This window comes from Cnephaeus nilssonii (genome assembly GCF_951640355.1).
Source record: "Cnephaeus nilssonii genome assembly, chromosome: 17".
In the NCBI taxonomy this organism is placed as follows: domain Eukaryota; kingdom Metazoa; phylum Chordata; class Mammalia; order Chiroptera; family Vespertilionidae; genus Cnephaeus; species Cnephaeus nilssonii.
The window spans coordinates 10,203,803-10,217,315 of NC_137088.1; the positions used below are offsets into that span (position 1 = coordinate 10,203,803).

Consider the following 13,513-nt stretch of genomic DNA (forward strand, 5'->3'; position numbering starts at 1 on the left):
GTGGGGGAAGGGAAAGGAATAGTATGTAATGGTGGTAAGAATGAATCCTAGCTTCTCATTCCCCAAAACAGCCCCAGCCCCCTGTTATCATGTCTGAGGCATCTAAACTAAGATCTAAGTGTAGTTACAGAACAGTTTCAAACATCTGGGCTATAGAAGAACACAAGATTATCTTCCTAGTACAGGGTTCCAATGGCATCCCCTAAGTCACTTGAGAAGGCTTTTCAGCAAGTGAATGTATTAAAAATCCTGACTTCACCTCTATTTCCCCAAAGTTCATTGGGCCTGAAAGTATAGAAACAGTCAATCTGTTACCACTACACTCTAAGTTAATAAAGATATAAATAACCATTGTTGATAACATTTTTATTTTTATTTTTCATTACATATTCTTGTCTATTTGGGGTTCACTTGGAGATGGTGATGAACTTGGAGACATTCATACCTGATCTCTGTTACTTAACACTTCCTTTGCAAAAATCGTTTGCATTTTCTGGGTTTTCTTGCTGTGACTATATGCCCTGTTATGTTACTTTATCACATGCAATAATAATAGTGGTAACAATTTGTATTATTTTTGTAGTATTATTTTTTATAACTGTGCTTTTTCTATGGGCATTATATTAGTCCAGATCATTGTTTTAAACCAAAATTGAAGATGTAAAATCCTAGAACTCACTAATCTATTTTAGTAGGTCACAGGAAGCATGCAAACCATAGAAACCACAGTCATCAAAAGCATCTGTATTGAAAAAAAAAAAAAGTAAGAATTTATCTTCTAAAGGTGTCAACAAACAAATCCATCACAGTAAAAAAGTTACAAGGGGGCATAGAAGTACCCTCAGGCCGTTGTAAACCTTGCCTGTCTTCTTGCTGGGACAGCAATTCTCTCCAACCATGCTCTTTCCCGTGTTTTTATTTGATTGAGTGCTATCATTCATGGAAGGGCAGAAGATTCTTAGAACAAACCTAACTTTCAGCTTCAGTGATCTAACCCTCAACTCAGCTGCTACAAATAAATAAGAATTTTAAACTTCCCATGGCCAGTGTGGGTCTGGTTCTTCCCTCTTCTTTGGAGAAGCAAGAACTATTTTTATTTCATTAGTTTATGGAAGAATTGAGTGTCTCCTCATCCCTGTCCCAGGTCATCCTGAGTTGACCACGGCCATGTGATCCTGCTTGGTCAGCAGGCAAACCAGAAATAGGAGGCTAGTGACATGCTTTCCCCAAAGTCTGCTCAAAGGGTTACCCTCCTCTTCCAGACTGAGAATTTCAGAAACCATGTGCCACAGGTAGGTATGGGAGTCTCAAACTTAGGGAAAAGCATCTTTCCTAACTCCTTCCATGTGTATGAAGAATTCTAAGGTATACTTACCCAGGTTCCCAATTTTCTGACTAGCTACCTGGACCAGGTGAGAACAAATAGACAAAACAAAACAAAAACAAGACACAAAAAAATACGTTTGGCCTGATAGTTGTGTGGTTATTTACTATTCTCCCCCAGATCCACGCTGAGCCCCAGGAAGCAACATTTATGGGCTACATCACTTAGATTCCCCATTTATCCCTCTGCCTGGTGGGTTCAGTCACTTGTAGGACTGGCAGGAGATTAGAGTAGAAACCAAAGGTTAGAGTACTTTCTGCTCCTGATCTTCTCCTGAGTTGCCAATGTCATAGTAATGGCTGCATCCTTTGACTTTCAACTCAACTCCAGAATATTTTTTATTCTATAACCCTTCAAGTATAGGCCTAAAAGCTCCACTGCTGCTAGTCACTGGGCACCTCACTACCCTGAGCATTTCTTGCAGGGAAGGTCTATTGGTAACAAGTTCTATCAGTTTTTATGTATTTTGGAATGCCCTAATTTCTCCCTCACTCTTGGACAATTTTTCCAGATATAGCCCTACATTTCTGATGAGGAATCTGCTGCTAATCGTAATGAGGATCCCCTGTATGTGATGAGCTGTTTCTCCTTGCTGCTTCAAGATTATCTGTGTGTCTTTGTCTCTTAAAAGTTTGATTATAATGTGTCATGGTGTGAGTCTCTTTAAATTTATCTTATTTGGAGCTTATGAGCTTCTTGAATGTTTATATTCATGTTTTTCTTCAGTTTGGGAAAATTTCAGCCATTATTTATTCAAATATTCTCTCTGCCTCTTTCTCTCTTTTCTCCTGGAACTCCCACAGGTTCCTTAACCTCTGTTCACTTTTCTCCAACATTTTCTGTTTCCATTGTCCTATCTACAAGTTTGTTGATTCTTCTGCCTGCTCAAATCTGTTTTTGAATCCCTGTAGTTAATTTTTTATTTCAGTTATTATATTTTTCAGCTCCAGATTATTTTTTGGTCTTTTTTTTTTTTTTAGGGTTTTCTCTCTTTATATTTACATTTTGTTCATGAATAGTTTTCTTGACTTCCTACACATCTTCCTTTAGTTCTTTGAGCATCTTTAAGACACTGTTTTAAAGTCTTTATCTAGTAAATTTGCCATCAGATCTTTTTCAGGAACAGTTTCTGTTGATTTTTTTCCTTTGAATGGATCATACTTTCATGTTTCTTGCATGCCTTATGATTTTGCTATTGTTGTTGAAAACTGGGCATTTGATTCTAATAATGTGATAACTCTTCTCCAGGGTTTGATGGTTTTTGTTATATTTTTAAATTGTTGTAAGTTGTGTCTGTGCCAAGGATCAGCCTGACGTGTGAAATTAAGGTCTTCTTGGGTCTTTTCTGAGCCTGTGCCTTTCCTTGGGTATGTATGGTCACTTTCTAATTTTTCCCAGAAATGCAGTTGCTATTAAATGTCCTGGTCTTTAATGTCTAGCTTCCAAAAGAGGAAAAAGAGAAAATGGAGAGAAAAATAAAGGGCACTGGCCCTTTAAATCTCCTAAAAGTCACTTCAGCCTGAGGAGGATGGGCTTGCAGCAATGGGGGGAAATGCAAGGGCAATGACTGTCTGCCTCTTTGCACCTCTGAGATCAGAATCAGCAGCCAGTGATCTGAGCACAGATTCCCTCCTATCTGGAGAGCAGAGTCCAATTTTTGCCCACCCTGGCTCCTGCAAGTGTGTGCCAAGGCCACCTGGAACATGTGCAAGGCCACCTGGAGCCTGGGTGCGGGAGATGAGCAGCTGCTATTGTGTTAGGAGCTGAAATGGACCAAAGCTAACTGCGATTAACCATTCAAGTCTACTCCTGAAAGTTATCAACAGACTCAAAGGGTCCCAAATAGTTAAATCAGACTGATTCTCCCAGGAAAATTGTTGTCTAGGTGAGGAGAACGATTCCTGGCGCTTCCTCCTCCACCATTTCCCCAGAATCTCAATGATGTTTTCTTTTAACACAACTTCTCTCTGAGTAGTCAAACCTATCACTGAGACTCTTCTTACTAAGGACATCTCTGACACAAAAGACCACCGAGCATTTCCTTTCATCAAAAGGCTCTCTTTAATGAAATTTCTAACCTGATCTTAAATCCATGATGCCACTGAAACCAGGGCACTTTGTCACATAAAACCTCATTATATTTCCTCCACCATCACCAACAGCCCCGGCTAGCATGTATCCTCATGAAGTTCTCTTTTGCTCGTGTCATGCAAATTATCACTGGCAGGAGAGAGTAAAAGATTTCTAGATATAGAGACCCACAAGATAAAGAAGCCCTGAGTCGTTAGACACAGGAGCAGATGTACAGGGTGTGTCTGACTTACTCTCAAGGTTGCATAAGCAAAGATTTCAAAATCAATCCTACTCTGGAGACCTCAACCTAGCGGACAGTGTTCCTGGCTGGTAAAGAAGAACCTCATGACTCTTCTTTTTCTTCTTCAAATCTTTACCCTTACTCTTGTATCCCCGCCTTCTCCTTCTGCAGGAAACTTTATTTCCTACTTCTGCACACCAAGTTCCTACCTCCAGATCTGCTCGGTTCAGTTGCTGAGAAACCTGACAACCCAGTGCCACTTGGAAGAAGCCATCGCCTGGTGAGTCGTGCATTTTTCCATCACTTTGTGGATCATAGGCTCAGAGTGTCTCAGCTCTGGAGATGCAGGGACTGGGAGCACTCTGAGGGGCTGCACAGCCCAGGAACTTGGGTGTGAGAAAGGTGGAAAGAGAGGGTGGAGGGTGGTGTCTGCCCCAGAAATGTTGAGAGAGACCATGGTGACAATGAGGAAGTGCAAAGCAGGGTGAGACCACCCCTCAGGGCCCAGGTGATTCGGAGAGTGTGCTGAAAAGGAACAATCAAGAGAGTGAGGACAGTCAGGCATTTCAACTACTGCTCCTCTCACTCTGTCCCTCCCAACTCCCAAGGGCTTTGAAGAGCTGGAACTTTCTACCCAGAATTTTCTACCCATCTAGTCCAGGCTCCAAATCAAAATGTGCCTCTTGCCTTAAACCAGGAGGCCGAAGTGAGGGGCTTACTTTTCTGAGAGGCAGCTTTTCATTGGCTCTGGGTGACGTGTCCTGACACTTGACGGTGACACTTAGGCCAGTGCATTTCAGCCACCTCCCTAAGTGTCTGCTGTGGTAGGAGCTAAGTGTGCTGGAGTGACAGGAGAAAGGTGACAGGCAGCTGGCCTTTGAGAGGCCAGTGCAGGTAAACAGCAAAGTGCAGAGAACACACGGTGGAAGGGGTTGAGGCAAGTCACCCCCTCGTACTCCCTCACCCTGATCTGGATCATCAGAGCGAGGGTCTGGGCTAGATATTTCTAACTGCCAGACTTCCTGTGTGATACTGGAGCCCGGCATTGAGTACCACTGCTTCAGTCCACACTTTCCCATACAAAAGAGGAAATTAAACCCTGATTAAATACAGAACCGCCCAAGAGCTTGCTGTACTTAGGGGCTTGGATCCCCAGAATACTCATTTTTATAAGGTCTCACACTGGATTACCTGGGCATCTTGTCCTCCGTGGAGCATTCTGTTTCTCAGTCACTTGCAGCCTGCTAGTTCTGTTAATCACTTATTCCACGGATATTTATTTAGTAGCAACTATGTGCTGGGTTGGGTTCTGGGACACTTATACTTCATTGCAAAGCCAAAGATCTCTACTCTCATGGAGCTTGTGTTCTGTTGGGAGTGTGTGTGTGGGGGGGGTGCGGGGTGAGGGGGTAGGGTATGCTTGTACATGCATGGGGTGGACATTTTCGTGTGGGTGCATGTGGATTCTAAGGCATGGGAAAATACCTAGAAAATCTGTTACCTGTTCTTCTACACCCATCTCTGCTCTCAGAGCCTGGAGATGAGGTGACAGCCCCTGAGGGTCCCAATTCCAGCTCAGCCACTGCTTGCTTTGTGGGTTTGGGAAAGTCATCTAATCCATGCATGCTTGCATTTCTTCACTTGTAAAATGCATAGTTATCTCACACATTTGTTGCAATGAATAAATTAATTAATGCATGCAAAGTATTTAGCATAGAACCTGGAGCTTAACAGAGGACTAGCAGGCTGTCCAGTTTTAACTCTTTGGATGGATGCACGTGATCAGAGATGTTGGTTAGGTGCTGCAGATTTCAAGAATCTGGCTCAGTGATATGAAATGCAAGATCTGTGAAATGTACCAATCACAGGAGGAATTAAGGAATGCATAAACATATAAAAAGATGTGTATGTTGATACAAACAAATTCAAAGTCACTGCCAGAAAAAAAAGAATATTCTTGAGAATCAAGCCTAATGATATTTAATGTCATACTTTTTATTGGTGCCTCCGTTAGCCAGGTGCCATCATCAGAGCTGGAGATAGAAACATGATCTAGTTCTTGACCTCAAGGAGCTCACAGTGTGTAGAAGATAAGGTGATACATGCTTACTTAGAGGCATGCACTGTGTTATGAGATGATTTAAAAAAAAAAAAAAAGGAGGAGGCTTCACAGAGAAGGGGACTTTGAGCAGGAGGTAGTGGAGGATGAGGGAGCTCACCAGCCATTTTAGGCAGAAGGGCAAGAATTTGCAAAACCAGGGAAGCCTGAAGGAAATGACACGTTTGGGGACATGAAGAGAAGAGGGCTATGCCTGGAGCAGAGGGCCTGGAATTTGATGAGGGAGTAGAGGTGACGCTGAGAAGTGAGTTTGGAAAAGGCATGATGAGTAGTCTGGGCATTACCTTTGAAGTCCCATCACATACACATCATGGGGCCACTGGGGGTTTGAAGCCAAGAAGGGCACGATCCAGTTTCAGTTTGAGAGAAGACAGAGTGAAGGGAGCGTGGCCAGGAATAACCTTGAGCAAACGAGAGACCACAACAAAGCCAAGAGTGAGAAGCATCCGAGGCAAAGAAGTGGCCCTGGAAAGAAGCTCAGAGGGATGAATCTCAGAGGTGTTTATGAGGGAGAAGTCATGTGGCATCATAATAACAATACAGAGCATGCCTCCACACCAGGTGCTGCACTAAGTCCTTGTCTGCAGTCATCTCCACGGCAGCCCAGCCTAGTTAATATTTTATATAAAGAAACTGATAGTTGAAGAAGTAATTAGCCCCAAGTTACACAACATGTTAGTTGGAGGCAGGATTCTAATCTAGGTCTGTTTGACACCCAAGACCCGGTTCCTAAGAATGTCCAATTCTGCTTCTTGGGGAGTGTAGTGAAGGACAATAGCCAAAGAAGAATCCACAGGTGGAAGCAAGTTTCCAGGGCTGTGCAGTGTGGGCGAAGTGGAATTTGAGGTGCCTGTATGACACCCACTTTGCCCACTGTTGTAGCTCTAATGCCTAAGACAGAGCATGGCTCCTAAGAGGCGCTCAATAGATAAATGAGTAAGTCCAAGGGGAGATACGCAGTAGACAGTGGAAAATTCCCCTCCGAAGTATAGAAGTTGAAAGATGAGACTGGAAGACAGAGCTTCGGGAAGCATTAGCCTTCAGGGGACTTAGCACCCTGAGATTAGATGACACGATTCAGGAAGAACTCAGGAGCGAGAATGAAGAGGAAAAAGGTAAAGAGGTGAGAGCCAAGAATGGTGCCCGGGGACTCTTACAGTGTGGGCAGGGGGAGGAGACACCAACGAAGAAAATTCATAGGAAGTGGTGAGAGAGGAGCTAACCTGTTTTACTTGGAAGGAGTTATCAGAAGGATGGACGGCTCAATGAAGATGAATCTGAAATGAAGCCAGGGCATTTATATATTGGGTTGTCATGGCAACCTTAGCAAGAGTCATTTTGGCAAAATGATGAAGGCAGAAAGTTGAGAAGATTATCAGTTAGAATACTTTTGGCTGCAAGTCACAGAAAAGGCAACTCATCACGGCTTACACACAGGGCCTCACTTTTCTCAGGTAACAAGGGCGGGTTTGGGACTTGGGGATGTTCGGACTCTGCTTAGATTTGCTCCAATTCTCTGGGGTCCTTCAGTCTTGGTCTCAAGCACAAGCTACAAGAGCGGAAGGTCAGGCTGAGGTTTCTCTTGCACCTCTCTTATCAAGGAATAGTGTTTGCAGGAGCCTTCAAACAGAGTCTCCTAGATCTGTGGTCGGCAAACTGCGGCTTGCGAGCCACATGCGGCTCTTTGGCCCCTTGAGTGTGGCTCTTCCACAAAATACCATGGCCTGGGCGAGTCTATTTTGAAGAAGTGGAGTTAGAAGAAGTTTAAGTTTAAAAAATTTGGCTCTCCAAAGAAACTTCAATCGTTGTACTGTTGATATTTGGCTCTGTGGGCTAATGAGTTTGCCGACCACTGTCCTAGATCATCATCCAGGAATGGGCCATCTGCAGAGGAGGGAGGGAAAGCAAGTGTGCAGCACATTCGCCTTATAATGAGAGTCGGGTGGCCAACGGTGCTGGCAAAGGGCGGATGGGGAAGATGACTAGCTTCTCTACTGGGAATAAAGGGAAGTGGTACACTAGCACGCATGCTTTCCAGGAGATGGTTTTGAAGCAAAGACAAAGACTGGATGCTGCTTAAGGGGCAAGAATACTTTTAAGACGGAGAATTGGAGCAGTTATGTTGTATGTTATCATCTTGTTCTCTGCTTGCAGGACGGAGGAGGATGGGAGGCAACGACACGTTGATCCAGTTGAGCCACAACATACTGTCCACATCTCATTCTCTGTTTGCAACAAACATCCGGGTGGACGGTGCCGACCCCACCACCGTCTTTGACTATGGGGAGGACAGTGCACCCTGCGTAAAAGACGACGTGAAACAAATCGCAGGCAGGCTCCTGCCTCCGCTCTACTCGCTGGTGTTCATCTTCGGGTTTGTGGGCAACCTGCTGGTCGTCCTCATCCTGATCAACTGCAAAAAGCTGAAGAGCATGACTGACATCTACCTGCTCAACCTGGCCATCTCCGACCTGCTCTTCCTTCTGACGTTCCCCGTGTGGATTCATTCTGCTGTGAATTGGTGGGCCCTGGGGAACGTGATGTGTAAAATCTTCACAGGGATGTACCACGTTGGTTATTTTGGAGGCATCTTCTTCATCATCCTCTTGACCATTGATAGGTACCTGGCGATCGTCCACGCTGTGTTTGCTTTAAAAGCCAGGACGGTCACGTTTGGGGTGGTAACAAGTGGGGTCACCTGGGTGGTGGCCGTATTCGCCTCTCTCCCAGGAATCGTCTTCACCAAATCCCAAGCTGACGAGTCTGTTTATTCCTGCGGCCCTTACTTCCCAGTCGGCTGGAAGAATTTCCATACGATAATGAGGACCCTCCTGGGCCTGGTCCTGCCCCTGCTGGTCATGGTCGTCTGCTACTCGGGAATCCTGAAGACCCTGCTTCGGTGTCGCAACGAGAAGAAGAGGCACAAGGCCGTGAGGCTCATCTTCGTGATCATGATCGTCTACTTCCTTTTCTGGGCTCCCTACAACGTCGTCCTGCTCCTGGACACCTTCCAGGAGTTCTTTGACCTGAGTACCTGCAAGAGCACCAGCCAGCTGGACCAGGCCATGCAGGTGACGGAGACCCTGGGCATGACGCACTGCTGCATCAACCCCATCATCTACGCCTTCGTCGGGGAGAAGTTCAGACGGTACCTCTCCGTGTTCTTCCGAAAGCACGTCGCCAAACACCTCTGCAAACAATGCCCGGTTTTCTACCGGGAGACCACCGATCGGGTGAGCTCCGCCTACACCCCTTCCACGGGAGAGCAGGAAGTCTCAGTGGGTTTGTAAATGAGCAGCAATTTGCTTGTTAAAGGGAGATAGCCATCTATCTATGATAATAAGCCTCAAGGGTGTTGAACTATATAGACCTGCAGACCTCTAAAGTCAGTGCCCAGGAACCTCAGGGTTGCGTGTACCGAGACAGACCTATGTCACTCCTTGTACAGCCAATGTGTACTCAGGGCATATTTCAGAAGCGCTGTGGGTAGAGATTGACTGCAGCCAGCTCGTCTCAGTTCCTGGAAAATGCCTCATTGCCGATGCTTATGCTCTTGCCCCCGCCTTCACCATTTTCTTCACCCGCTCTGATTCTATCAGTCTCTTTAATCAAGTGCCCAGTGAGACAACTGTGGGTGAAGGAAACGGGTGAGTGGGCTCGGCCACGTGCAGGGGGAGGGAGGCGTGAGAATGGCTCATTCAACCAGGCAAGGGTGGGGATGCAGGGAAGGGGTTTGCTCGTTCAACCAGGCAAGGAGCGGCCCTGAGCCTCACCTCCCACCTGTATTTGACTTTGAAGGCTTCCCAGGTCCTGAGCTTGGGGACTGTACTCACTTTCTGACAGCTTTGCTTGGGTCCCATGATCCTCTTCTGCGTAAGTGCATGACACATCCTCACTTTATTCTGTTTTGCCTATACCAGCCATGCACCCTACCTTTGAAATCTGTTAAATCTTTTGCCCCACTGCCCCCATGTTTCTTGGGCCACATCGCCCTATATAAAAATGTATACAAATGTTTGTTTGTGAAATATGCACCTTCTCTAATGAGATGAAAAATAAAGCCCTCGCTTGGTCTTGCCAGGGAAAAGGGAGGGTGGGAGGCAATGATTAGGAGAAAGGCTGGGACCAGTGAGTTCCCCCATCAGGGGTGCAGGGCCGTAGCAAGAGTGAGACCACCCCAGGAATGTTTCCAGCATCAGCTGAGGGGGAGGCCAGGAAGGACCCTCAGCACCTCCCAAGGCCTCGCTCCTGTCGCAGACCTGACAGTGCGGCTTCTGCTGCCTCTGCCTCTCCAGGCCTTCCGGCCGCCCTGGCCCTGTTTCCCCAAAGCCTTTCTCACCTCCCCTGCCTGTGGGGTGAGCCTCCTCCAGAGGCCAGTTTGTAGAGGGTCCAGGAGAGTAAACCTGGGGAGAGCCTGAAGGCAACTGTGCAGCAAGGACCCCCCAGTGGGCCGGGAAGAGGGAAGACAGTGGGTGGGAGCCCTGGGCTGTGTCCTCAGGACGGGGAAGGGGCCCCACACTGCCAATCACACATCAGCCATGTGTCTGTGTCTCCAGACCAGCAGGCAGGGCGGCCTCAATGAAGATGACTTTGGATTGCGGGATGGAGAGGGGGTGAGGTGGGGGGAGATACAAATGTTTTGCATGGGGGTGGGGATGGGGATGGAGGTGGAGTTGGGGGGGGATTAACTGGGGAATTTATATGTCTATGCATAACCCATGGACCCAGACAATAGTGTGGCAAAGGCTTGGGAGGAACGGGTGCAGGGAGGAGGGGGTCAATGGGGGAAAAAACAACAACAAAGCAGACATCTGTAATATTTTCAACAATAAAGATAAATTTTAAAAAAAATAAAGACATGAACAAAACAAAAAAAAAAAAGAAAAGAAAAGTTTTCCAAACTACCTTCCAGAGCTTCCTTTCTGGATACAGGGGCAGAGTTCAGATTTTTAAAAAAAAGTTAAAGATGAAAACTGCAACTTGTGAATGTGCTAGCCTACATTTTAAGAATTGTTATTGTGCCAAGCCTGAAAGTGCTATATTCGTCATGGAGACAATTCTGCTTTTGAGCTTAACGTCTTGGACTGCAGCTCAGCAGACACAGCTGTAGGTCAGGGGTTGGCGGTCTGCGATCTCCGACCTAAATAGCAGCAGCTGATTGATCCCAGCGCTCCCTGAAGCCGGCAGCCCAGCCCAGCCCTGTGTTCATTCTCTGACGTGCTGCCAGGCATCTTGTTTTGCATCAGTTAGTCTAGGAAGGCGTAGATTTAATCACATTTGAATGCTTCCGGCCTTTGTCAATGTCCGTATTGATGCTTGGACTGTCCCCTTTGGCCGGTGGGAATTCCTAAATCAAGCTGACCCCTAGGCAAAGCTTTCCAGGGGTCCTCAAACTTTTTAAACAGGGGGCCAGTTCACTGTCCCTCAGACCGTTGGAGGGCCGGACTATAGTTTAAAAAAAAACTATGAACAAATTCCTATGCACACTGCACATATCTTATTTTGAAGTAAAAAAAAAAAAACGGCAAAAACACCCGCATGTGGCCCGAGGGCCGTAGTTTGAGGACGCCTGCTTAGACCTTCTTTGTAAAGAAGGGGATTAGTTCACCTAAGTCAGAAAGGTGAGCCCGGTTAAGCATGTGCATCCGCGGTACCCAGTGCACCTCTGATCTGATGCCAGAAACACGGGCTTTCGGAACCTGGCTCTCGGGACCTGGAAGCTACTGTGGTTTTACTTTCTTGTTTCCTGACTAGAGAAGGATCACAAAGAAGTGGCCGGGGCGGGGCCGGGGGGGGGGGGGGTGTCTTTCTCCCTCCGGTATTTGTATTATCCCAATGAATGCATTCAGTTCTGTTTTGGTGATGAAATGTAAGTCTTGTTATGACTCTGAAAATGAGTCAATGCTCTAACTATATTGTTTTAAAAAAAAACACCTGTTGGTTAAAAACTCATTTCCTTCTCCCCCGCCCCCAACTCTGGCAACCACTGCTCCCTCCATTTCACCTATGAGTTTGACTGCTTTAAATATCTCCTGTAAGTGGCGTCAGGCAGTACCCGTCCTTCTGTGCCTGGCATATTTCACTTAATATAACATCCTCCGGTTCGCCCGTGTTACAGGGTTTTCTTCTTTTCTGAGGCTGAATAATATTCCACTCTGTATATATCACATTTTCTTTATCCATTTAGCAACATGTGTAAAATTTCAGTTATACAAGATGAGTAAGCTCCAAATGTCTGCTTTGCAACATCGCGCCTATAAATAACAATACTGTATTGTACACTAAAAAATCTGTTAAGAGGGTAGGTCTCGTGTTAAGGGTTCTTACCACAATAAAAAAAAAAAAAGGTGTTTTTTTTTTAAAAAACTGCCTGTTTTGTTGTACTGTGGTGTGGTGATCGCAACGTTTCCCTCCTTCCCCGGGTGATTACACAAGCCTGTCCTTGCTGTGTGACCTGCAGGCGGGACACCCCCACCACACCCACAGGTGGGAAGTGAGCCGTTGTTAACAGTGGTTGGGCTGAGCCTCCAGCTGTCCCTGCTCAGCCACTGACCGGCCGCCCCAGACCAGCACTCCTTCCACCCAGGCGTCCTGGGGGCCAAGCGAGAAGACACAGAGAGCAGAGCCCGGTCCCCAGCCACACGGCGGCCACACGGCGGCCACACGTCCCCGCAGCAAGAGGTCTGTGTCAAGCCCCTGAGTTGTGGGGGTTGTTTGCCAAGCAGCACAGAAGCTAATGAATACGTATAATACATAGAAGCTTCCTAAGTAAGATCCAATGTGACAAACACACCCGACGATCAACGAGGTGCCAGACTAGGTCAGGTATTAATGCCTGTGCCCTTTTGATTTTACTTTTTAAAATAGGTTTTTATTGATTTTAGAAAGAGAGGAAGGGAGATGGAGAGAGAGAGAGAAACATTGATGAGACAGAAACATCGATTGGCTGCCTCCCACACTGGGGATGGAGCCCACAACCTGGGCATGTGCCCTGACTGGGAATGGTGCCTAGGACGACACTCAATCCACTGAGCCACACCGGCCAGGCAATGTCTGTGCCCTTGGACCTCACTGCCGATGGGGTGAGGGGTAGAGAGTGGGGTGATTTAGAAATCACAATGCCCACTGCAGAGCGCAGAAACACGGAGATGTGAAAGTTTTCTGCGAGCCCAGAGGAGAAAGTGACGGACAACGATAGGCCTGCGTCGCAGTAACAACAGCTACAGCGGGATTTATCAGCGCCAAGGAAAATGCCATTTCTAGACGTGGGCACCTCCAGCCTCCTCTCTCCCGGGAAGAGCATGTGAGGGGGCTGTTTGAGTTCAGCGGATGCCAGGGAAGGTCAGCATTCCTCGGGATGGGCACCTTGAGACTTTTAGTGGCGTCGGGGGCTTGACACAGCCCGCCCCACGCCGCCCTCCCGGTGTGGGCAGTTGGAGGCCTTTGAGCACGCCTCAGGGAGGGCCTGCAGCCTCCTGGGAAGAAGCCATGCAGACCCCATCTGGCCCCTTGGCTTCCTCCCATTACTAAAGCTTCCCTCACACATCGCCGTGGCCTCGGTGAGCTTCCCCAGCAGCCAAGGACGCCCAGGGGCACCTTGCGGGAGAGAAGAGGGTCCGGGCTGGTGCCTGACCTCTGCAAGGCCGCCCGGAACTCGGGGGGCGGCCCTGGGTGTGGTGAGGGACTGAGGTTGGAA

General features: G+C 47.1%; 1 protein-coding gene across 1 annotated transcript; it reads left to right on the top strand.

Moving 5' to 3' along the window:
* Nucleotides 1-3,963: 3,963 nt before the first annotated feature.
* On the top strand, nucleotides 3,964-9,107 carry CCR2 (C-C motif chemokine receptor 2; the record flags this gene model as incomplete). The annotated part of the gene is made up of 2 exons (XM_079794500.1): nucleotides 3,964-3,978; nucleotides 7,972-9,107. The coding sequence occupies exon 2, from the start codon at nucleotides 7,983-7,985 to the stop codon at nucleotides 9,105-9,107; it is 1,125 nt and encodes a 374-aa protein (XP_079650626.1). The 5' UTR covers nucleotides 3,964-3,978; nucleotides 7,972-7,982.
* Between the last annotated feature and the right edge of the window lie 4,406 nt (nucleotides 9,108-13,513).